This window comes from Esox lucius, chromosome 9 (genome assembly GCF_011004845.1).
Source record: "Esox lucius isolate fEsoLuc1 chromosome 9, fEsoLuc1.pri, whole genome shotgun sequence".
Taxonomy (NCBI): Eukaryota; Metazoa; Chordata; class Actinopteri; order Esociformes; family Esocidae; genus Esox; species Esox lucius.
The window spans coordinates 24,287,042-24,313,721 of NC_047577.1; the positions used below are offsets into that span (position 1 = coordinate 24,287,042).

General features: G+C 48.1%; 1 protein-coding gene across 1 annotated transcript; it reads right to left on the reverse strand.

Annotated features, from left to right (window-relative positions):
• Positions 1-19,625: 19,625 nt before the first annotated feature.
• On the reverse strand, positions 19,626-23,874 carry LOC105028757 (gastrula zinc finger protein XlCGF57.1-like). The gene is made up of 2 exons (XM_010901719.4): positions 23,426-23,874; positions 19,626-21,350 (listed from the first exon to the last, which is right to left on the reverse strand). Exons 1-2 carry the CDS (start codon positions 23,589-23,591, stop codon positions 19,999-20,001), a joined length of 1,518 nt encoding a protein of 505 aa, XP_010900021.1. The 5' UTR covers positions 23,592-23,874; the 3' UTR covers positions 19,626-19,998.
• Positions 23,875-26,680: the final 2,806 nt, after the last annotated feature.

Consider the following 26,680-nt stretch of genomic DNA (forward strand, 5'->3'; position numbering starts at 1 on the left):
CACACACAGCAACAATGATCCACAATGTGGGGAGCAGAGGGGAAACATATATACACATACAAACGAGCTAGATTGGGACCTGGTGTGGAAGATGGGAAACATGTGACAGTCCGGGATGTGTTCGTGAGAATATGGGAACTTGTGGAAATATGGCACGGTGGCGCTGCTGCTCACCACACCATGACAGTGCCAAAAAACATTCTTGATCTGAATGACCTGCACAATACATGATGCGCGCGCAACATAACAGGGAGCTGTTATAATACATTATAAAATTATTATAAAGAATCGACCAATCTAATAGCCCCATCCTAAGGTAATATGGCACATAAAATGCTCACGGAAGTGCATACACCCACAGGTCAGTACTGCGATTTAAATGTACAAAAGTTGGTCAGGGGCTAATCAAGATGATGCTATATGGGCTTAGAAAATTGCGGTTATAGGGGTATACCAATTTTTATTTGCAAATGTTTAGGTTAGATTTCGAACTGCAAAATTTAAAAGGAGTTCGCAATTCTGTAATTAAGTACAGCATGTCATTGACAGCTCCCCAGCTCTGCCGCCATGTGTTGGAGTTTACCCCGGTGAACGAGAGGGTCGTTTCCCTGCGCCTACGGGTCGGGGATAGGTCTCTCACTGTTGTTTGTGCCTACGGGCCGAACGGCAGTGCAGAGTACCCGACCTTCTTGGAGTCTCTGGGAGGGGTGCTGGAAAGTGCTCCGACTGGGGACTCTATCGTTCTACTGGGGGACTTCAACGCCCACGTGGGCAACGACAGTGACACCTGGAGGGGCGTGATTGGGAGGAACGGCCCCCCTGATCTGAACCCGAGTAGTGTTCAGTTATTGGACTTCTGTGCTAGTCACAGTTTGTCCATAACGAACACCATGTTCAAGCATAAGGGTGTCCATCAGTGCACATGGCACCAGGACACCCTAGGCCGCAGGTCGATGATCGACTTTGTTGTCTGACCTGCGGCCGTATGTCTTGGACACTCGGGTGAAGAGAGGGGCGGAGCTGTCAACTGATCACCACCTGGTGGTGAATTGGATCCGATGGCGGGGGAGGAAGCTGGACAGACTTGGCAGGCCCAAGCGTACTGTAAGGGTCTGCTGGGAGCGTCTGGCCGAGTCTCCGGTCAGAGAGATCTTTAACTCCCACCTCCGGCAGAGCTTCGACTGGATCCCGAGGGAGGCTGGAGATATTGAGTCCGAGTGGACCATGTTCTCCACCGCCATTGTCGAAGCGGCCGCACGGAGCTGTGGCCGTATGGTCTCCGGTGGCTGTCGAGGCGGCAATCCCCGAACCCGGTGGTGGACACCGGAAGTAAGGGATGCCGTCAAGCTGAAGAAGGAGTCCTATCAGGCCTGGTTGGCTTGTGGGACTCCTGAGGCAGCTGACGGGTACCGACAGGCCAAGCGGGCTGCAGCCCGGGTGGTTGTGGAGGCAAAAACTCGGGCCTGGGAGGAGTTCGGTGAGGCCATGGAGAAGGACTATCGGCTGGCCTCGAAGAGATTCTGGCAAACCATCCGGCACCTCAGGAGAGGGAAACAGTGCCCTACCAACACTGTTCACAGTAGAGGTGGGCAGCTGTTGACCTCAACTGAGGATGTCGTCGGGTGGTGGAAGGAGTACTTCGAGGATCTCCTCAATCCCGCTGTCACGTCTTCCATTGAGGAAGCAGAGGATGAGTGCTCAGAGGTGGACTCGTCCATCACCCGGGCTGAAGTCACAGAGGTGGTCAAGAAACTCCTCGGTGGCAAGGCACCGGGGGTGGATGAGATCCGCCCTGAGTACCTCAAGTCTCTGGATGTTGTGGGGCTGTCTTGGTTGACACGCCTGTGCAACATCGCGTGGCGGTCAGGGACAGTGCCTCTGGGATGGCAGACCGGGGTGGTGGTCCCTCTTTTTAAGAAGGGGGACTGGAGGGTGTGTTCCAACTATAGGGGGATCACACTTCTCAGCCTCCCCGGGAAAGTCTATGCCAGGGTTCTAGAGAGGAGAATACGGCCGATAGTAGAACCTCGGATTCAGGAGGAACAGTGTGGTTTTCGTCCGGGCCGTGGAACACTGGACCAGCTCTATACCCTCTACGGGGTGTTGGAGGGTTCATGGGAGTTTGCCCAACCAATCCACATGTGTTTTGTGGACTTGGAGAAGGCATTTGACTGTGTCCCTCGCGGCATCCTGTGGAGGGTGCTTCGGGAATATGGGGTCCTGGGTCCTTTGCTAAGGGCTGTCAGGTCCCTGTACAACCGAAGCAGGAGCTTGGTCCGCATTGCCGGCAGTAAGTCAGACTTGTTCCCAGTGCATGTTGGACTCCGGCAGGGCTGCCTTTTGTCACCGGTTCTGTTCGTAATTTTTATGGACAGAATTTCTAGGTGCAGCCAGGGGCCGGAGGGTGTCAGGTTTGGGGACCACACAATTTCGTCTCTGCTCTTTGCAGATGATGTTGTCGTGTTGGCCCCTTTTAACCAGGACCTTCAGCATGCACTGGGACGGTTTGCAGCCGAGTGTGAAGCGGTGGGGATGAGAATCAGTACCTCCAAATCCGAGGCCATGGTCCTCAGTCGGAAAAGGGTGGCTTGCCCACTTCAGGTTGGTGGAGAGTGCCTGCCTCAAGTGGAGGAGTTTAAGTATCTAGGGGTCTTGTTCACGAGTGAGGGAAGGATGGAACGGGAGATTGACAGACGGATCGGTGCAGCTTCTGCAGTAATGCAGTCGATGTATCGGTCTCTCGTGGTGAAGAAAGAGCTGAGCCGCAAGGCGAAGCTCTCGATTTACCAGTCAATCTACGTTCCTACTCTCACCTATGGTCATGAGCTTTGGGTCATGACGGAAAGGACAAGATCCCGGATACAGGCGGCCGAAATGAGCTTTCTCTGCAGGGTGGCCGGGCGATCCCTTAGAGATAGGGTGAGAAGCTCGGTCACCCGGGAGGAGCTCAGAGTAGAGCCGCTGCTCCTCCACATCGAGAGGGGTCAGCTGAGGTGGCTTGGGCATCTGTTTCGGATGCCTCCGGAACGCCTTCCTGGGAAGGTGTTCCGGTCCCGTCCCACCGGGAGGAGACCCCGGGGAAGACCTAGGACACGCTGGAGGGACTATGTCTCCCGGCTGGCCTGGGAACGCCTCGGTGTCCCCCCGGAAGAGCTAGAGGAAGTGTCTGGGGAGAGGGAAGTCTGGGCATCCCTGCTTAGACTGCTGCCCCCGCGACCCGGCCCCGGATAAGCGGAAGATGATGGATGGATGGATGGATGTCATTGATTGTGGCCAGCTGTTACCACCTCCACCATATCCATGCAACTGTTCGTGTACGGTTCATGTAAACGAAATGCATAAGAATGCATAACAAAACATAAGGTGGAGCACACTGAAAAATTGTTAGAGTTTAAATTAATATACACAATGTTATCTAATAAAAAACATTATATTTTAATGTTACTGTTGTTAATTTGCTTGTGCTCATTAGCTTTGGAGAGGATTTGTTTAAAACTTCCTACCAAAGTATATTTTCCATCCCCCCTCTGTAATGTACAAGGAATACTTTCTTGCGAAAAATCTCAGTACCGCAAAAAATGCATTGTATGAAATACTCAGGAGAGTTTGTAAAATTACAAATATAATGTGAAATCATGGGGCACTGTGCTACATCCAGCAAAATTATTTTCTAGTCCCTCTTGAACCTCAAATACAACACTATACTGTACATTAAATTCATATTACCTCATTAGATAGTAGCTGGCTTTCAGTAGGAGTCTGGTAAGTGATTCATGAACAGTTTTAGATAATGGTTATTTGAGAGTGAAATAAATATATTGATATAAGTGGAAAGAAAACACTCACTCAACCTTCTATCCCAGCTACATTTATAGCCAAACTACCAATAAACTATACTCTTGCCAAAGAAATAATAAATGCAATAGCAAAGTTTATGGCAATGGATATGCAGCCTTGCCAAATAAATGCCAAAATGTAAATAGTTAAATTAAAATAGACAAAAAGTGTTGGACGTAGTTGCAACCAATTATTTTTTTAAACATTTTTATTGTTGTAAGTGTTCTATTTTTGCGAGTTGGTCAAGATATTAAATGTTCTATGCTTTTATTTTTACATTGTATTTAAATGTTATTTAAATTGTAACGAGGACGCGCATGGAGGACGCGCGCCACCCCTCCCGACGTGGTGTTCGGCGCACGTCATCGCCGGCCTTCTAGCCACGCCGCTCCTCCTCCCACGGCACTGTCCTGTCTTGTTATTGCACACACCTGGTGTCCATTCCCTCATTAGGTTGCCTATATTAATTCCCTTGTTTCTGGGCGTCTTTGTGTAGTATTGTTCTATGTTTGGTGTTGTAATTGCAAAGCTGTTGCACGCTTTTGCGCTCTTGTTGTTACGCGTGCCATTTTTGTTAATAAGAAAGAAAGAAGAGTAACTACCTCCCTGCGTTTGGCTCCCTTATTCACGCACCTCGACACACCTGTGACAGAATTCCACACCTCCAGAATGGAGCCAGCGGGGAGCGACCTTATCCACCAGCATGGGAGTATGATCGCGTCCCTGGGGGAGGCCGTGACAGAGATGGTCCAAGCTATGCGGCGGTTGGAGGCGAGGCTGCCATCTGAGCAGCAAACCCCGACACACAACCCGGCTGGAGTGCCCCTGCCATCGTCTCCACCGTCGCAGAGGAGGACCATTCAACTGAGCCTTCCTCAGGGATTCAGCGGAGACCCTGCCCAGTGCTCTGGGTTCCTGCTCCAGTTGGAGCTCTACTTTGCCTCCCTCAGCCCTCACCCGGGGGATAGGGAGAAGGTCTCGGCCCTTGTCTCCTGCCTGAGGGGCAAGGCGTTGGACTGGGCCAACTCCGTTTGGTCCACTAACGGGCCGGGGTTGGCCCATTACGGCGCTGTTTCCAGCGAGAGAGGGTCAAGCGGAGGAGGCCTGACACCCCTACACTGAGTCAGGTGCGTAGACCACACACACTGTCAGGGCTCTCTGCGAAGCACATGACACTTTTGGTGGCCTTCCCTGATTTTCCTGCTAACTCTCAGTGTAAGGCGCTCGTAGACTCAGGCGCAGCTGGGAATTTTATGGACAGCGGTTACGCACGGAAACTGCGCATTCCGCTGGTGCCATTGTCTCAACCTAGGTCCATTACGGGTTAAGACAGCAAACCACTAGGCACTGGTCTCATTGAGCACGTCACGGTTCCTATCACGATGACCGTACAGCACGCCCACACTGAACTAATCGAATTCCATGTTATCCACTCACCTGCTTTCCCTGTGGTGCTGGGTCTTCCCTGGTTGTCGGTACACAACCCAACTATTTCCTGGTCGCAGAGAGTGTTGACAGGGTGGTCTCAGGGGTGTCAGGAGAGGTGTCTAGGTGTTTCCGTTGGTGCGACCTCGGTGGAAAGTCCAGACAGTGTCTCCGCAGTGCACATTCCCCCGGAATATGCCGATTTAGCACTGGTCTTTTCGAAGTCCATGGCTAGTCGTTTGCCACCACATCGGTCCGGGGATTGTGCTATAAACCTAAAGGGAGATGCTGTGCCGCCTTATTGTCATGTGTATCCCCTGTCGCAGGCAGAAACTGCAGCGATGGAGACCTATGTAGCCGAATCCCTGCGGCAGGGGCAGATCCGCCGTTCCACCTCGCCCGCCTCCTCAAGTTTCTTTTTTGTGAGGAAGAAGGATGGGGGTTGGCGTCCGTGCATTGACTACAGGGCGTTAAACAAACTGACGATCCGGTACTCATATCCTATCCCCCTGATTTCCCAATATATTGAGTCAATGCATGGGGCGCGCTTCTTCACGAAACTGGACCTCCGGAGTCCGTATAATTTGGTGAGAATCCGAGAGGGAGACGAGTGGAAAACCGCCTTCAGCACCACCACGGGTCACTACGAATACCTGGTGATGCCGTATGGGTTGATGAATGCCCCGGCAGTGTTTCAGTCCTTTGTGAACGATGTGTTTATGGACATGCTGGGGCGCGGAGTTGTGGTTTACATTGACGACATCCTCGTGTATTCCGCTACGCGTGCTGAGCATGTGTCTCTTGTTCGCAGGGTGCTGAGGCGGCTGTTGGAGCATGGCTTGTACGCTAAAGCAGAGAAGTGTGTGTTCTTCCAGCGAGCCGTCTCCTTCCTCGGGTTTCGAATTTCCGCCGATGGGGTGGAAATGGAAGTTGATCGTGTGTCAGCCGTGCGTAATTGGCCCGTTCCTACCACGGTTAAGGCGGTGCAGCGGTTCATTGGGTTTGCCAATTTCTACCGTAGGTTTATACGGGGCTTCGGCAAGGTAGCAACTCCTATCACTTCCTTATTGAAGGGTGGGCCGAGCCAGATCACCTGGACGGCCGAGGCAGATGAGGCTTTTCGCACCCTTAAGAGAATGTTCACCTCTGCCCCGGTTTTGGCTCACCCCGACCCGTCACTGCCGTTCATAGTGGAGGTGGATGCCTCTGAGGTTGGGATAGGTGCTGTGTTGTCCCAACTATCAGGTACCCCTCCTAAGCGTAGCCCCTGCGCTTTTTACTCGCGGAAGCTCAGTGAGGCAGAGCGCAACTATGGCGTCGGTGATAGGGAGCTGTTGGCTGTGTTTAGCGCCTTGACTGTTTGGAGACATTGGCTCGAAGGAGCGAGACACACGTTTGTAGTCTGGACCGACCACCGAAACCTGGAGTATATCCGGGCGGCGAGGAGACTGAACCCTCGTCAGGCCAGGTGGGCGTTGTTTTTTACCCGGATTGATTTCACGCTGTGCCGGGTACGAAAAACGCCAAGGCAGACACGCTGCCTCGTGCATTGTGGCGCCGGTTCTGTGGGACGTGGACGCGGACCTTCAGCGGGCATTGCGTGGCGATCCTGGGCCTCCTGGGTGTCCTGCGGGTCGTCAGTACGTCCCGCTGGATGTCCGTGACCGTCTCATTTACTGGGCCCACACGTCCCCTTCCACGGGTCACCCAGGCATAGACCGTACTGTGCGCTGCCTTACCGACAAGTACTGGTGGCCTGGTCTGGCCAAGGATGTGAGAGTGTACGTGTCCTCCTGTTCAGTGTTCCGGCGCGCTGAGGACACCTGGTCCGTAGCTCATCGGCACATCCGGCGCGCCGGGGCTCGCCAGAAGTCTGCTGCCGACCGCCGGCGCAGCCACGCCCCGGTCTACACAGTGGGCGACCGGGTCTGGCTCTCGACCCGGAACCTCCCTCTCCGCCTGCCCTGCCGGAAGCTGGGCCCGCAGTTTGTGGGGCCGTTCAAAGTCCTGAGGAGAGTGAACGAGGTAACCTATAAGTTACAACTTCCCCCTGATTACAGGATTAATGCCTCGTTCCATGTGTCTCTCCTCAGGCCGGTGGTGGCTGGTCCCCTCCAGCAACCTGAGGTGCGGGAGGTTCCTCCGCCCCCTCTGGACATTGAGGGGGGCCCGGCGTATTCGGTCCGTTCTGTCCTCGACTTGAGGCGCCGGGGGGGGGGCCTGCAGTACCTGGTGGAGTGGGAGGGGTACGGCCCGGAGGAGCGTTGCTGGGTGCCGGCGGTGGATGTTCTTGATCCGGAGCTCCTCGCCGACTTCTATCGTCGGTGCCCTGATCGTCCTGCGCGGCGTCCTCCGGGTCGGCCCCGGGGCCCCTCCCGACGTGGTGTTCGGCGCTCCTCCTCCCACGGCACTGTCATGTCTTGTTATTGCACACACCTGGTGTCCATTCCCTCATTAGGTCGCCTATATCCCTTGTTTCTGGGCGTCTTTGTGTGGTATTGTTCTATGTTTGGTGTTGTAATTGCAAAGCTGTTGCACGCTTTTGCGCTCTTGTTGTTACGCATGCCATTTTTGTTAATAAGAAAGAAAGAAGAGTAACTACCTCCCTGCGTTTGGCTCCCTTATTCACGCACCTCGACACACCTGTGACATAAATATTTAAATGAAAAGCTATTGTTTTTTATTTACCAAACAGGGTCAGTCATCTTAACAGCAGTGTAGTTAACACTGAAAAAAGTAGATATTCGAAATTCGAAACCTACAAATCGAAAGTCGAATCGAGGATTTGCGGAATCATTACACCACTAACAGTCAAATATTTAGTGGAATGCTATGTTGCATGATGATTTAATCCAAAAGAACAGCTAGCAAGAGCACTAAAATAGCTAACAGTGATACCGTTAACAATAATTATAACAATTTTAGCTAGCTAGTTACTCCAACTAAAATTATTCTGATGACATGAACATTATAAAAAACAGTTTTAGCCTTTTTAATATAGTGTCATGTTTTCCAGCCTTAGTAGCTAATCTATGCTCAGTAGCTAAATTAATCCACTGTTTTAATGTGTACAATGATTTGCTACTATAGTCAAATATGTTGTGGAATGCAACACTGCCATGATTTATTTAATAAAAAAATTAAAAAAATCTAGCAGTGTCAATAAAAAATAGTTAATGACACTGACGTTAGCGATAAATGCTAATGACATTATCTAGCTAGTAACACTAGCTAATGGAAATAAACTAACCTCAGTTAAAGCCAATGTTAGTCATTCTAAAATCATGCTGGTGGCATGAACATTATAACCAATGCTTTAACTATTAAAAATGTGCCTTTGGTAGACAGGGTGTTAAGTGTTTAAGCCTCAGTATATAATCCATTCTCAGTACTTCAGTAATTTCTGTTTCCATTGGTTTCTACAGTTCCACTTCTAACTGAGGGCTAAACTTATCAGTTTCACCTTTAAACTGTAGACATGGTAGTTAAATTAAAACTAAATCAGAGTTGTAATTTAACAACAACTCATGGGCACGTAGGCTATATGCCCATGCCCTACCAAAGTCACTTGTGAAACACCTATTGTGTTTGATCCAGTTCATTATTATTAGAGTTTCAGCAGTTCACTGGTGAAACCCTATTGTGTTTGTTCTGGTTTATTATTATTATTAGTGTTTCAGCAGTTCATTGGTGAAACACTTATTTTTGTACCAGTTAATTATTATTATTAGGGGTTCAGCAGTTCACTGCAATTTTGGATTTTTGGAAAAACACAAAAAAATTTACTCCTGTGGCACCAAATGTCCGATCTTCACGCACTTTGATATTTAGCATCTAGGAAAAAGTTATATCAAAGTTATATAAACCCATCATAATTAATGTTTCTCCAGGACCATCATTGCAACTGACCTGTAGTTAGTTGGTTACCCCAGTCCAAAGACAGAATATTCCCCTGACCCCCACCCTTTGACCTAACTCTAACCTCAGAGACATCTGTTCCTTAACCTAACCATCTTGGTACCTTTGCCAACATTAATTATGATGTTGTCAGAACAACACCAACATGGCATTATCTGATCGGTCATCAATATTTGCTCCTTTTCTTACTCACCTCCATGTCACCTGCTCTCCCTGCCATGCATCCTCATACCCTCTCTTTCCCTCTCTTTCTTTACTCTGAACGCACCAGAGTGAACAGGAAACAAATATAAGTAAACAAGCTTCTTGCCATGATGTTCAGGAATGGATTACAAACCATTTCTGATCTGAATGGCAATGATTATTATATGAATAAACATTGACTCGCCTCTTGTTGGGGGGATGCCCCCCCCCAATATATATTGTAATTACGGCCTTGCCAGAGAGGATGGGTCTGTCAGAAGTGAGGATAGGGAGGGATTCACCAGTCTGTGAAACTCTGCACGGGGAAATAGTGCCACAATTCAAGAATAACGTACCACAACGTAAAATTACCAACAGTTTGGGGATTTCATCACAGAGATGGGCAGAAAAGATTTTAGGGTTGCTACTCCTACAGCATGGAATGGTCTTCAATTGGAATTAAAAATGCAGGAGCATGTAGCACTGGGTGTTTTTAAAGACAAACTGAGAACAATGTAATTGCTTTAAAAATGTTGCATCTTTTTAAATTGTTGCTGTATTTATTTTTTATTGGCGCTGGATGGTATGGTTGGTACATTTTTATTTTCCTATGTTTGTGTTGTGTGTTCTAAACAAGTTTTTGTTTGTGATGATTGTCTTGGCCAGGACACTCCTGAAAAAGAGATTTGTAATCTCAGTGAGTCCTTCCTGGATAAATAAATGTTAAATAAAAAAATACTAAAGCAAAATCCAGAAATGCCAGCGCCTTCTCTGGGCCCAAGCTTATTTTAGATGGACTGAGGTGAGGTGGAAAACTGTCCTGTGGTCTGACAAATCAAAATTGGAGATGATTTCTAGGAATCATGGATGCGCATCCTCCGGCCAAAGAGGAGAGGGACCATCCGACTTGTTATCAGTGCACATGACATGGGTGACTTGCACATCTGTGAAGGCACCAGAAGTGCTGAACAATATATACATGTTTTGGGGCAACATATGCTGCCATTCAGACAACGTCTCTTTCAGGGAAGGCCTTGTTTATTTTGGTTGGACAATTCTAAACCACATTCTGCACATCTCACAACAGCATGGCTCTGTAGTAAAAGAGTCTGGTTGCCTGCAGTCCAGAGTCTGTCCCCAGTGACAAAACTTGGCACATTATGAAACGACAAATACAGCAAAGGAGACACCGAACAGTTGAGCAGCAGCAATACTTTACTAAGCAAGAATGGGACAACATTCCACTTTCAAAACTACTGCAACTGGTCTCCCACAGTGTCACTACTTTTTTGGAGACGGTTGTAAATAAAGTAAAAGTACTCCAGAAATACCCTAAAAAAGTGGAAGTAGGCAGGTCCTCAGGTTGAAAGTGAAGAAAGTGTAATCACAATCAATCAATCAAATGTATTTATAAAGCCCTTTTTTCATCAGCAGATGTCACAAAGTGCTTTTACAAAACACCTGGCCTTAAACCCCAAGGAGCAAACAACAGCACTGTAGAATTTCAGTAGCTAGGAAAAACTCCCTAAGAATGCCAAAATTTAGGAAGAAACCTAGAGAGGACACAGGCTCAGAGGGGTGACCAGTCCTTTTCTGGCTGTGCCAGGTGAACATATTAAGATTACAATTGTAATAATTTATAAATGCGTGTGGGCTGAATCTAGAGTTTATTTAAACTTAGTCCAGGTCGGAAAGCATGACCAGATGGGCAAGGACGGGGACAACAAGGAGGAGCTGTCAGCACAATGGCAGCTGAAATCGTCAGGCATTGTCTAGATCTGTAACACAACCAGGAGAACTCTGGACAGGGACTAAAAACGGGTCCCCCTAGCCAGGTACTCCACAGATTGTGGGCCAGAACCTCATGTCCTCCTAAGTTCAAAACGGGAAAATTCAGAAAATGTATTCCTCATATCAACAAGGATTTATAGTGAAGGAGAACTTAGTGGAGAAGGAGAACTGACCCTATGTCACGGCTGTGGTGGTTAAAGGACAGAGGCGCAGACTGAAGGTCACAAGGGTAATCCATGTTTTAATGAAAAAGGAAAGAAGGACTCCAACAAAACAAAAAGGCAGCAACCAGTGACGTGGGTATTCCTTACACAGGACAAACAAAACCAAAATGAACCACGCCTTGGGGCCTACAAACTAAACTTAAATAGGGTCCCCAATTGGAGGCAATAACTAACACCTGCCTCCAATTGGGGAAACCAAAAAAAGGAGGAGCCGGCGGAGGAGTAGGAGACGGGGAAACCGGCGGAGGGTCAGGAGCCGGCGGAAGAGCCGGCGGAGGAGCAGGAGACGGGGGAGCCGGCAGGGGAATAGGAGCCGGCGGAGGAGCAGGAGCTGGGGGAGGCGGCGGAGGGTCTGGAGCCGGCGGAAGAGCCGGCGGAGGAGTAGGAGCCGGGGGAGCCGGCGGAGGAATAGGAGACGGGGGAGCCGGCGGAGGGTCAGGAGCCAGCGGAAGAGCCGGCGGAGGAGTAGGAGACGGGGAAACCGGAGGAGGGTCAGGAGCCGGCGGAAGAGCCGGCGGAGGAGTAGGAGCCGGCGGAGGAGTAGGAGCCGGTGGAGGAGCAGGAGCCGGGGGAGCCGGCGGAGGGTCGACAGCCGGCGGAGGAGCAGGAGCCGGGGGAGCCGGTGGAGGAGTAGGAGACGGGGAAACCGGCGGAGGGTCAGGAGCCTGCGGAAGAGCCGGCGGAGGAGTAGGAGACGGGGAAACCGGTGGAGGGTCAGGAGCCGGCGGAAGAGCCGGCGGAGGAGTAGGAGCCGGCGGAGGAGCAGGAGCCGGTGGAGGAGCAGGAGCCGGGGGAGCCGGCAGAGGGTCCGGAGCCGGCGGAAGGGCCGGCGGTGGGTCCGGAGCCGGCGGAAGAGCCGGCGGAGGAGTAGGAGCCGGGGGAGCCGGCGGAGGAATAGGAGCCGGCAGAGGAATAGGAGACGGGGGAGCCGGCGGGGGAATAGGAGCCGGTGGAGGAGCAGGAGCCGGGGGAGCCGGCGGAGGGTCCGGAGCTGGCGGAAGAGCCGGCGGAGGAGTAGGAGCCGGCGGAGGAATAGGAGACAGGGGAGCCGGTGGAGGAACAGGAGCCGGCAGAGGAATAGGAGACGGGGGAGCCGGCGGAGGAATAGGAGCCGGTGGCAGGTCGGCAGTCGGCGGAGGAGCAGGAGCCGGGGGAGCCGGCGGAGGGTTGACGGCCGGCGGGGGAGCAGGAGCCGGCGGAGGAGCAGGAGACGGGGGAGCCGGCGGGGGAATAGGAGCCGGTGGAGGAGCAGGAGCCGGGGGAGCCGGTGGAGGGTCAGAACCCTGTGGGAGAGCCGGCGAAGGAGCCGGAGATGGGGAAGCCGGCGGAGGGTCAGGGAGAGCCGGCGGAGGAGTAGGAGACGGGGAAACCGGTGGAGGGTCAGGAGCCGGCGGAAGAGCCGGCGGAGGAGTAGGAGCCGGCGGAGGAGCAGGAGCCGGTGGAGGAGCAGGAGCCGGGGGAGCCGGCAGAGGGTCCGGAGCCGGCGGAAGAGCCGGCGGAGGAGTAGGAGCCGGGGGAGCCGGCGGAGGAATAGGAGCCGGCAGAGGAATAGGAGACGGGGGAGCCGGCGGGGGAATAGGAGCCGGTGGAGGAGCAGGAGCCGGGGGAGCCGGCGGAGGGTCCGGAGCTGGCGGAAGAGCCGGCGGAGGAGTAGGAGCCGGCGGAGGAATAGGAGACAGGGGAGCCGGTGGAGGAACAGGAGCCGGCAGAGGAATAGGAGACGGGGGAGCCGGCGGAGGAATAGGAGCCGGCGGCAGGTCGGCAGTCGGCGGAGGAGCAGGAGCCGGGGGAGCCGGCGGAGGGTTGACGGCCGGCGGGGGAGCAGGAGCCGGCGGAGGAACAGGAGACGGGGGAGCCGGCGGGGGAATAGGAGCCGGTGGAGGAGCAGGAGCCGGGGGAGCCGGCGGAGGGTCAGAACCCTGTGGGAGAGCCGGCGAAGGAGCCGGAGATGGGGAAGCCGGCGGAGGGTCAGGGAGAGCCGGCGGAGGGTCAGGGAGAGCCGGCGGAGGGTCAGGGAGAGCCGGGACAGGCGAGGGCGCCGCTGAGGCCGGGACAGGCGAGGGCGCCGTGGGACGATGCGGGGGCTCCTGGGCAGGTGAAGGCGCTGCGGGACAAGGCGGCCAGTCAACCGCGGGCTCGGGCGGTGGCGGCCAGTCATCCGCTGGCTCGGGCGGCGGCGGCCAGTCATCCGCTGGCTTGGGGGGCGGCGGCCAGTCATCCGCGGGCCCGGGCGGCGGCGGCCAGTCATCCGCGGGCCCGGGCGGCGGCGGCCAGTCATCCGCGGGCCCGGGTGGCGGCGGCCAGTCATCCGCGGACACGGGCGGCGGCCAGTCCACGGCGGGTCCTGGCGGCAGTGAAAACAGGGCAGCGGGAGGAGCTGGCGGCTGAGGCCACTGGGTAGCGGGAGGAGCTGGCGGCTGAGGCCACTGGGCAGCGGGTGGAGCTGGCGGCCGAGGCCACTGGGCAGCGGGAGGAGCTGGCGGCCGAGGCCACTGGGCAGCGGGAGGAGCTGGCGGCCGAGGCCACTGGGCAGCGGGAGGAGCTGGCGGCCGAGACCACTGGGCAGCGGGAGGAGCTGGCGGCTGAGGCCACTGGGCAGCGGGAGGAGCTGTCGGCTGCGGCCACTGGGCAGCGGGAGGAGCTGTCGGCTGCGGCCACGGCTGCGGTCGTCCCGGTCTTGCGGTCGGGAGCCCACTGGGCAGCGGGAGGAGCTGTCGGCTGCGGCCACTGGGCAGCCGCAGCCAGGGAGCCGCAGCCAGCGCCGCCAGCGCCCCCCGCTGCCTGGGAGCCGCAGCCAGCGCAGCCAGAGCCCCCCGCTGCCCGGGAGCCGCAGCCAGCGCCCGTCGCGGCCCGGGGACCGCTGGCTGCGGCTTCCGGGCAGCGGGGGGCGCTGGCTGCGGCTCCCGGGCAGCGTGGGGCGCTGGCGGCGCTGGCGGCGCTGGCGGCGCTGGCTGCGGCTTCCGGGCAGCGGGGGGCGCTGGCTGCGGGGGGCGCTGCCTGTGGCCATGGCGGGTCTTCCTCGTGCGTCTGCGGTTCCTTTTTTGGTGGTTCATTCTGTCACGGCTGTGGTGGTTAAAGGACAGAGGCGCAGACTAAAGGTCACAAGGGTAATCCATGTTTTAATGAAAAAGGAAAGAAGGACTCCAACAAAACAAAAAGGCAGCAACCAGTGACGTGGGTATTCCTTACACAGGACAAACAAAACCAAAATGAACCATGCCTTGGGGCCTACAAACTAAACTTAAATAGGGTCCCCAATTGGAGGCAATAACTAACACCTGCCTCCAATTGGGGAAACCAAAAAAAGGAGTAGAGGTGGCCTTTAGCCAGCGGGGGGCGCTGGCTGCGGGGGGCGCTGCCTGTGGCCATGGCGGGTCTTCCTCGTGCGTCTGCGGTTCCTTTTTTGGTGGTTCATTCTGTCACGGCTGTGGTGGTTAAAGGACAGAGGCGCAGACTAAAGGTCACAAGGGTAATCCATGTTTTAATGAAAAAGGAAAGAAGGACTCCAACAAAACAAAAAGGCAGCAACCAGTGACGTGGGTATTCCTTACACAGGACAAACAAAACCAAAATGAACCATGCCTTGGGGCCTACAAACTAAACTTAAATAGGGTCCCCAATTGGAGGCAATAACTAACACCTGCCTCCAATTGGGGAAACCAAAAAAAGGAGTAGAGGTGGCTAAAGGCCACCTCCTGTCCTGTCCTGGCTATGCCCCGAGCCCAGCGCAGAGATGGCTAGGGGCACAGCCAGGACGTGACACCCTACTCCCCCAGCACAATAATATAGCAGTGTAAGACCTTGGGTCTGAGACAGGGGGCTAATCACAAGGCTAATAGTGGGACACAAATAATTAGAACTGAACTATGAATATGGATTGATGTATGGAACTTGATTGCCACATTTTATTGAGAACTATGCTATAAATATACATGTTGAATCTGTGCCACTCATGTTTGTTTTTTACTTCACACTGCTGCTGAATATAGAACACGTCACTATTTTCCTTTTTGTGACACACATCATATAGTATAAAGCCATACATAATCAACAAAAGATAGCATTATCATACTATCAGGTAGCTAATTTAGCTAACAATGCATAATATTAATGCTATGGTGGGCAAATTACCTGATTCACCGCCATCTTTGGCCCATATATTTCAATGGTAAGTAAAATAACTACTGAGAGCAACAGTCAAGTACTCATAACTATGCCAAGAAAATATTAAATTATGTAACATGTCATTTTACATACAGATAAAATATTACACAGAATAATAACTCTGCATAACTAGCAAAAAAACAATACAGGGATTGTTACATATATTGCCACATAAACATATACACATAAACAACATATACAACATTTTGGTTACACAAAGTCAAGGTTTCCAAAGGCTGTAGCAAGAAAGGAGTCCAAGGATATTAGTACAAGGATGGGAGAAGGTGGTGAAAGCACAGAGATACAGGAGAATTCACTAAACAGCTGCAGACGGAGGGCAAAGCAGCCTTATCCAATCTAATCCAGGTAACTTTTCTGCAGCTGATTGTCTGGATATAATGATAATGATTTATTTGTAGAATGCTTTTATATAAAACATTCTAAAATGTTTTATATAAAAAGAGTTATCAAAAAAATATAAAACATTCTAAGACATGAAAGTTATAACTTCTTTTTATAAATACATAAAATATGAATCAAATTAAAAGGTAGCTTGAATAAGTTTGCCTTAAATTGTGTTTTTTTTTTTAAATGAGGAAATTGAACCTGGCTCTTTGGGAGTCCCATAGATGAGGGGCCACACATGACAAAACCCTGTCACCCATGCGACACAGGATCATGCTTGTATGATCGGGTTGTTTCAGTCTGATGTTCATAGGGTGCTTGTGAAAGCATATTTGTGAAACGTTCTCAATATGTCTGGTGATTAGGGTCATAGTTGCAGGGCTTTATTGATGGCCAGCTCAGGCAGTTTTATAATTAAAAAAAAGATATGTTCTGCTTAATAAGGCGTGTCTCCCATAGATATCAGACTGATATCAGCTGGGTTTGGTCTACTTAGTGCTTCTATTGAAATACCAAAAAACTAAGGGGTCATAACTGCTGGCCAGTTGCCTAGTCTAGAAAGCATCCCACAAAATATATGAACTGCTAAAAATAATTTAGGGACCACTTAAATTACACATCGGGTTTTAATGAACTACATATTATACAGTTCAAAAAATCGTTACTGTACATTGTTTAAGTCGTGGAGAACAAAATGACGTAATCACGGTCAATGGAAACCAAAATCACCAAACAATTGAGGGCTGGATTCAAACTCACACCGAAAACACAAGTAAACAATTGAAATCAGAGGCTGTTTCAACTTGCATGAATTTCATCATGGCAACTCATAATGTTACTCAGTAGTGTGTATGGCCCCCACATGCCTGTATGCACTCCCGACAACGTTTGGGCATGCTCCTGATGAGATGGCGGATGGTGTCCTGGGGGATCTCCTCCCAGACCTGGACCAGGGCATCAGTGAGCTCCTGGACAGTCTGTGGCGCTACTTGGCAGCGTTGGATGCACCGATACACAATGCCACCCTCATGGAGTCTGTATCTGACACTTTGGTCAGAAACATGCACACCAGTAGCCCGCTGCAGGTCATTTTGTAGGGCTCTGGCAGTGCTCCTCCTTGCACAAAGGAGGAGATACTGGTCCTGCTGCTGGGTTGATGACCTTCTATGGTGCTGCCCTTGTGTAACAGCCCGTCACCCCCATGCTCTTGAGACTGTACTGGGAGACACAGCAAACCTTCTTGCAACGGCACATATGGATGCACCATCCTGGATGAGCTGGACTACCTGTACAACCTGAATGGGGTACCACCTCATGCTACGAGTAGTGGCAGGAACACTAGCAAAATGCAAAATAAGAGAAAAATCCATGAGGAAGGATAAGGAGAGAGTCATGGTCTGTGGCCACCACCTGCAAATACATTCCCTTTTTGGAGGTTTGTCTTGCTGTTGACTCTCCAGTGCAGAAATAAAAGGATTTGGCTCTGTTCTCTGAAACACGTGACTGTATGGTGGCTCCACCATTTAAGATCAGTGATTGAATTTGGAAAATGTTATACTGGTATAAACATGATCAGAATGAAGTTTCAGAAATAACCATATTTAAATTACCATTGAAAATGACAGTTAAGTGGCAAATGTCCAACGGTTGGGAGTGACAAAGAGGGTGTTTATGTGCTCATTCAATCTTCCTACTGTTGAGTTAAAATGAATGCCAAATCCATTCACATCCATTAGGAAATCATAACAAAATTACAAGAAAAATGCACATGAATGCCCCTACAATTCATAATTTTGACTATGAAACTCAGGGGTGCTAGCTCCGAATAAGATCAAGCACATGGAGTGGCTGAGGGTCCCATAGAACAGTGGTTCTTCAACCTCTCCTGGGGACCCCCAGCCGACTCACAATTGTGTGGCAGCCCTGAACTAGCTCACCTTAATCAAGCAGCCAAGATGTTAATAATTGGACTGGTTGTGCTAGTTCATAAATAATTTGATCCCCTGCTGATTATGTACATTTGCCCACTGACATGGAAGCGATCAGTCTATAATTCTAATGGTAAGTTTATTTGAACAGTGAGAGACAGAATAACACATCCAGAAAAAACGCATGTCAAAGATTTTATAAATTGATTTGCATTTTGATGTGAAATAAGTATTCGACCCCTCTGCAAAACATGACTTTGTACTTGTGGCAAAACCCTTGTTGGCAATCACAGAGGTCAGATGTTTCTTGCAGTTGGCCACCAGGTTTGCACACATCTCAGGAGGGATTTTGTCCCACTCCTATTTGCAGATCTTCTCCAAGTCATTAAGGTTTTGAGGCTGACGTTTGGCAACTCGAACCTTCAGCTTCCTCCACATATTTTCTATGGGATTAAGGTCTGGAGACTGGTTAGGGCACTCCAGGACCTTAATATGCTTCTTCTTGAGCCATTCCTTTGTTACCTTGGCTGTGTGTTTTGGGTCATTTTCATGCTGGAATACCCATCCACGACCAATTTTCAATGCCCTGGCTGGGGGAAGGAGGTTCTAACCCAAGATTTGACGGTACATGGCCCTGTCCATCGTCCCTTTGATGCTGTGAAGTTGTCCTGTCCCCTTAGCAGAAAAACACCCCCAAAGCATAATGTTTCCAACTCCATGTTTGACAGTGGGGATGGTGTTCTTGGGGTCATAGGCAGCATTGCTCCTCCTCCAAACACGGCGAGTTGAGTTGATGCCAAAGAGCTCGATTTTGGTCTCATCTGACCACAACACTTTCACCCAGTTCTCCTCTGAATCATTCAGATTTTCACTGGCAAACTTCAGACGGCCTGTACATGTGCTTTCTTGAGCAGGGGGACCTTGCGGGTGCTGCAGGATTTAAGTCCTTCACAGCGTAGTGTGTTACCATTTGTTTTCTTGGTGACTATGGTCCCAGCTGCCTTGATCATTGACAAGATCATCCCGTGTAGTTCTGGGCTGATTCCTCACTGTTCTCATGATCATTGCAACTCCACGAGTTGAGATCTTGCCTGGAGCCCCAGACCGAGGGAGATTGACAGTTCTTTTGTGTTTCTTCCATTTGCGAATAATCGCACCAATTGTTGTCATCTTCTCACCAAGCTGCTTGGCAAAGGTCTTGTAGCCCATTCCTTGTGTAGGTCTACAATCTTGTCCCTGACATCCTTGGACAGCTCTTTGGTCTTGGCCATGGTGGAGAGTTTGGAATCTGATTGATTGCTTCTGTGGACAGGTGTCTTTTATAAAGGTAACAAGCTGAGATTTGGAGCACTCCCTTTAAGAGTGTGCTCCTAATCTCAGCTTGTTACCTATATAAAAGACACCTGGGAGCCAGACATCTTTCAGATTGAGAGGGGATCAAATACTTATTTCACTCATTAAAATGCAAATCAAATTATACTTGCGTTATTCTGTCTCTTACTGTTTAAACCTACCATTAAAATTATAGACTGATCATTTCTTTGTCAGTGGGAAACGTACAAAATCAGCAGGGGATCAAAAAAGAAATTCCCTCACTGAGGTTTCAGAACCCTTGAGTTAGTTTACAACAGACCCATCATAACAATCTCCACTGATTACTGAATAACACCTTTGATAATTACATCAGAAAGAAAATACAAACATACACAACAAAATACACACGCAAATAAAGTTATACATGGGGCCTAACTGACTTAAAATTTGTTTAATGGTTCTAGCATTTTGTGTGCAAATCTAATTTCCCTGGCAAGTAGAAAAATTCAAAATTTTTGTAGTGCCATTTGGACATGTATATTTAATTATTATTGCAGAAAGGGGGAAATGAACATCACCTATTCAAGTTCTTCACATTCATGTATTTATTCAATTCCCCAAGACATTTTAGAAACCTCACTGCATGTCACAGATCACCATTAATTGAGAGCAATAAAGCTTGATGTACAACACATGATAAACTACATTGTTCAATCAAATGAATTGGCACCAAATCGTTTGGTCACATTCTTACATTTTTCCCTGTCGGTTGACAAAGCATTTTGTTTCTATTACATCCACCTGCCTGTCTATTCTTTTCCGTTTTCATACAGTTTTCTTTCCTTGTGGACGTTATTTACATGCCTCACCAGATGAGCTTTCTGGGTGAACCCTTTACCACAGATTGAGCAGACATGTTGTTTCTCTCCTGTGTGAGTGCGAATGTGTTCAGTTAGGTGTCCCTTCTGATAGAAGCTTTTTCCACATTCACCACAGCTAAACGGTTTCACTCCTGTGTGCGTCAGAATATGTGTCTTTAGGGCTGCCTTCTGGTTGAAGCTTTTCCCACAGTCACTACAGCTAAATGGTTTCACACCAGTGTGGGTGAGGATATGCTTGGTTAGGTGTCCTTTATGATTGAAAGATTTCCCGCAATCGCCACAGGTAAACGGTTTTTCTCCTGTGTGAGACAGTTTATGCCTCCTTAGGTCCCCCTTGTAACTGAAGCTTTTCCCACAGTCATTACATTTAAATGGTTTCTCTCCTGTGTGAGTCCGTACATGTTCGGTAAGAAGCCACTTCTGATTAAAGCTTTTTTTCCCACAGTCACCACAGCTAAACGGTTTCTCTCCTGTGTGTGTTCGAATATGTTCATTTAGATGTCCTTTCTGACTGAAGCTTTTCGGACAGTATCCACAGCTGAACGGTTTTTCACCTGTATGAGTCCGTACATGATTGGTTAGGTGCCCTTTCTGACTGAAGCTCTTTCCACAGTGAACACAGGTATAAGGTTTATATCCTGCTGATTTATCTCCTGCATGATTCATCATGTGCCTGGACAGAACGCCTTTGTATTTAAAATTCTTGCCACATATTGGGCACGGTTTCTCCACGTGACAGAGTTGGACATGGGCCTTCAGTTTACAAGTGGAGTTGTATTGTTTTTGGCAAAACCTGCATTCCCTCGGTCTCTTTGTGAGAGTGAAATGCCTTTGCAGGTCGGCTTTCAGAGCAAACGTTTCGCCACAGTCACGGCAACGTTTTGGTTTTTTAGATGTGGTGTGGCTGGATTCCTTGTTTTGATTATCGGGTGGGTAACAAGTAACATCAAGATCATTTAGGCAGGTCCCAGTTTCAGAAGTTTTGAAATCTCCTGGTTTATATTCACACTCTCTGCTCACAGTCTGAGTTTGGGAAACAGTGAGGGTTTGAAGTGGATCACCCTGATCAGATTCACTTTTCACAGAGCGGGGAGTGAATTTAAACTGTATAATATCTGCCTCCAGTCCTTGTAGTGGCTCTTCCTCCTGACTGGTCCAGAGTTCCTCCTCCTCCTCTTTAATCTGTATGGACTCTAAGGCCTTTTGTCCCAGGGTGGGGCTCCACTGCTGCTCAAATGGAACCGGTTCTTCAGAGACTGTGAGAGAGTTCTCCAGGGATTCTGGATAGAAAGCGAAGAGAACAGATGCAGTATTATTTATACAGCCTTATATGTATTCCATTGTGGGGTATGAAAGTAAATTAACATTCCAATTCAATATGGCATTCCTTAGGGTAATACATTCTTTGCATTTCTTAGTCATATTACACACACATCCACATTTGGTGTGTTGTCATTAGACAATAATGTTAAAATGCACATAATGTTTTTTTTTAACCATGGGAGAAATTTAAACAAGATCTGTAAACTTACATTACATTTTTATACCCTCTTTTTACCATTATAATTTAGGTGTTAATCCATGCTCGCCCATACCTGTTTAATATGTCAACAGGATGAATGCACAGTTGGGAAATGAACTCACCTTGCAGGTCTCACTGAAGATCAATATTAATTACAAAAAAGGCTAACCGTCATGTCGTCCCATTTCATAAGACAGTAGTTTCCAATATTTTGGTTTCCTACCCAAGTTTACTGGCTCCGACCAAGGCTAATGATGGGATATTTTCAAACAAATGTACCCAACTTCTCCATTCTCTATGGTCAAAGGTAATTGAGGAAAGAAAAGTGAATTAATATGAAAAAGGGCTTGTTATAAATGAGACAGTCCTTCTTTAGTCTTCTCCACTCAAACAAATTACAATTACAGGAGTGGATCCATATTGAAGCATGTTGTTATAAACATGTGCATGATTCTTAACTTATGACAAAATAAAAGCTAATTTGAAGGACATATTACAAATGTCAGTACTCTTGTGGGGTTCCTGCTCATTTTGTAAGAATCTGGCCCTTGCCACAGCAGGGTTGTTGGTATGATTCGTCTGGGTGGGCCAGTACAAAAACAATGAAAATGTATGTATACAATCACTACTATTAAGCTCTCTGGATTAGAGCCTTTTTAAGGTATCTTAAATGTAAATGTTTCCACAAAGAAAGTCTGATAGAGAGGGAAAGACACAGAAGAATTGACAACCAACCACTTGATCACTTTGATTTAAGGGAACAATACAGCTAGTGGCCCAGGCCATTGTTGTGGTGGTGCTAACTAAATATGACCAAGGTAAAGCTGCCCTCTGGTGGAATATAGGAATGGTACATGCATTCCATGTTTATTTACACAATTTTCAGACATAAAAAGGCTCATAAAGCCTAGATCAGGGGTATTCCACTCTTACAGTATGAGGTCCAGAGAGTGCAGGCTTTGTTTTACCACCACCTGGTGTCCTTGGTCTAAATAAGACCCTAATGAAATGGTTGCAAATGGACATTTGAAGTGTAACTGGCTTCAAGGTCCAGAGTTGAATATCCCTGACCTAGACAGTTTGAAATGTATAGAGGCTTTCTAGCTAGTTTTCAGAAGTGTATGTTGTCACACTATTTGGAGGAACAGCTTAAGCATGTCCATAATTTGAAGGTGAACATATTCATTACACCAAACAAAAGGTCTAGCAATCATACAAAACCAAATGTACCTAAGTGTACATTGTATTTATAAGGTAATTTCTCAAAATAAAAGATGTTTCAAAAACCATATTGTAAGTAATTACGGTTGGTATTAAGTGTCTTGCTCAAGGGCACAACACCATATTGTCCGCCATGCCAGCATTCAAACCAGCGACATTTTGGTTACTGGCCCAACACACATCTGTCCCTACTGTGGGCCTTCTGACGCGCCAAAAGATGGTGATTTTTAAAAAACTAAATTATGAAATGTGATCACTGATAGACTAAACTGTTCATTCACTTAGTATAGTTGAACCAGGACCTAAGAACGTAATTTAACCATTAACATAACGCATGACCCACTAGTCATTACTGCCGTCAATATGTATTGGGATAGTACTGCTGTTGTATCAGAAGACCTGCGATTGACAGTAATGTCCAAGTTATTTTATTGTAGTTGTCTAAGTTGATGAAAAATATAGAATTCGAATATGTAATACGTTTACAGTTGGATATTGGGAATTTCGACTGAACGATACTGGCCTCAGAGAACCCGTCATTAAAAAATCACCTCTGCCCAGATCCTGATTTAATCTGTAACTAGCTAGCTATAAGTAAATCTACATACGAACCAATTCTACATAGTGTTATCTTCGGTGTAATTCGCAGCAGTCTTCGTAAGCGATCATTCTCCTCTTGGTATTCCGCAACTGTTTTCTCAACTGCACCCAAAATCTCCACAGTAGCCGCCGCTAAGCGCTCATTTAAAAACACACGAAACGTCTGTAGTTTAGACATTTTCAGTCGAGAGAGGTATTTAGCTGGCCTATTCAATTCACTTGGTCTTCAAGGGCTATTTGAAACACAAAGTAGTAATTGTCTCCAAATCGACTTCCCGTGTTTTTCTTCTTTTGTGTTTTTCTCCTTTCAGGTGGTTGGCGAACCAAAACGGACAGATCGTCACCCCTGGGCTATGTAACAACTGAAGATAGTGTGTCGAAGTTAGACGCTTGAAAACTCTGATTGACACGGGGCCAGATGAGCCCACAGGATGAAGTCAAATAATAGTAATAATAATAAAAATAATAATATGCTTCTTCTGTGAATTTTTGGCAACCAACTTTTAATGTGCATTACTGCCACCAACTGGACTAGAGGGTTGTACAGAGACAGGGAAGGTCCTCCCCATTATTCGTCTCCCTAGGGAAACAAAATAATTGTTAAATACTACATCCCCAAATTATTTTCTCAATAGCTTGCCTAAACCTGGTTCTTCAGAATTATCATTGACAACCAACAGAAATCCCTTCCTTCCCCTCCCATATCTCTGGCACATAAATAAAATATGTTCTGATTCCATCTCAATCTGGCAATTGCCACACCTCCCAGACTGATGCGTTCATACCGATGTAATGTACTATTGAGACTTGTATATCCCTATTTCAGTCTTAATTAATCTGTAATTATGTTTTCCTCTTTTCCATCTTGCCCAGAGGACTTTCCTGCCCCAAACCTTTTTCTATACAGATTTTTACCCTTTTCCTCACTGTCCCACATCTCTTGCCATTTGTGATTCACCACTGATCTTATCCACTTCTGCCTTACTGATTCTAAGCCAACAGTTTTATGTTTGAGAGCGTAATTGGCCAGAACATCTGTCTCCTTATAACCCTTCACTCCCACATGAGCTGGTACCCAAAGAAATAACTTCCATCATAGGCTTTCTTCCTTATATTCCTGGGCCCTCTGGTTCTAGGTACAGTACCGGCTCCACTGTTCCCACTCTGATCCGGTGACATTAGTCCTCTACTCTCCAGGAAGTAAGTGAGTCTTTCTGTGATCATCTTCACTTTCTCACTGCCTTCCTCATTCCACCAGAGTACAGGCTTTTTCTTTCTCCCCCTGTACCATAGGTATTAAATTACCTGCTGTCTTTTTGTAAAGCTTCTCTTAATCCGTCATTCACTTTCTTTATATACTCACAGAAGTACCTGGGACAGCCACTGTTTACTTAACTCTCAAAACTGCTTCCATTCTGCTCTCCGAACAAGAAACCAAGCAAGCCTAGTTTAGCCGGCCCGCAATAAAAAAAGTGTTCCCATCTTGAGATTCAAACCCGGGTCGCCCATGTGAAAGGCTGTGTCATTAACCAGTACACCACGGAGCTATAATTTTGCTGGGTGTCAGTATAGCCTCTTGTCTCTATCCTGAACAAATCCTCTTTTGCAACTGGCCATTAGGATAGTCAATTGGCCATTCTTGAATGAAATTGATACACTTAAACTGACTAACGTTTATTACTAAGTTTACCTCTACCACAAATAGCGGCTATATATTGCATTTGTCACTTTTTCTGCTGTAACCACTGGAGGGTCAACTTGGCCTTGTGCTCAAGGTCATTGTTGTGCTGGAAAGTCCAAGAGCGTCCCACGCGCAGCATTCGTGCAAAAGAATGCAAATGGTCTGCCAGTATTTTCTGATAAAATGCTGCATTCATCTTCACAAGATTCCCTGTGCCTTTAGACCTCACACCCCCCCAAAACATCAGTGATCCACCATGCTTCACAGTGGGGATGGTGTTCTGTTCACTATAGGCCTTGTCAATGCCTCTACAAACATAACGCTTATGGTTGTGACCATAAAGCTCTGTTTTGGTCTCGTCACTGCAAATTACTGTGTGCCAGAAGCTGTGAGGCATGTCAAGGTGTTGTCGGGGATATTGTAACCAGGCTTTTTGTGGCATTGGTGCAGTAAAGTCTTCTTTCTGGCAACTTGACCATGCAGCTCATTTTTGTTCAAGTATCGTCGTATTGTGCTTCTTGAAACAACCACACTGTATCTGAGCCTGGGTCCTTCCTAAATTTTGGCATTCTTAGGGAGTTTTTCCTAGCCACTGAAATTCAACACTACTATTGTTTGCCGTGTGTCTCTGTAAAGCACTTTGTGACAACTGCTGTTGTAAAAAGGGCTTTATAAATAAATTTGATTGATTGATTTGGACACATTTTAAATATATTTATACATTTTGACAGACTTTTCGGAATAAAAGGTGGAATACATGCATTTTGCATTGCAAAAATATATATATTTTCCATATGGGATTTGACTGCAGGTAGGATGTTCTATTCTTTGAAAACTTCATATGGTTATCTGTAAACAAAGCCTTAATCCAAAGACCTCCAGCAACTCCAATTTTCTGCAAGTTAAATAATCCAACAGATGAGAATCACTTGCATAAATGTTGAGAATTCTCCAGAAGGCTGCCAATCATTTTTCATTTTAGTTTTGTGCAAAATCTAAGCACTTGTGATCACAACTTTTTGTCTCAACTTTGAACTGAAAAAAAAGGTTTATGAAAATCCCAGACACACTTCAGTAGATCAGCTGCCAGGCTTTCCTTTGAGGACTATTTCTGCTAGCTGTTGTCTGTGTAGTGAAGGGTGAGAGAAATTAGTGAAGGTTTACCACTTAGAAGGTTACCGGGGGACAGCTAGGGAAATTAGTGTAAGGGAACATAACCTTAGTGATAAATCAATATAAATATACAGTGGGGAGAACAAGTATTTGATACACTGCCCGATTTTGCAGGTTTTCCTACTTATAAAGCATGTAGAGGTCTGTAATTTTTATCATAGGTACACTTCACTCATTACCTGCAATAACTGCATCTGTTTGAACTTGTTACCTGCATAGAAGACACCTGTCCACACACTGAATCAAACAGACTCCAACCTCTCCACAATGGCCAAGACCAGAGAGCTGTGTAAGGACATCAGAAATTGTAGACCTGCACAAGGCTGGGATGGGCTACAGGACAATATGCAAGCAGCTTGTTGAGAAGGTAACAACTTTTGGCGTAATTATTAGAAAACAGAAGCAGTTCAAGA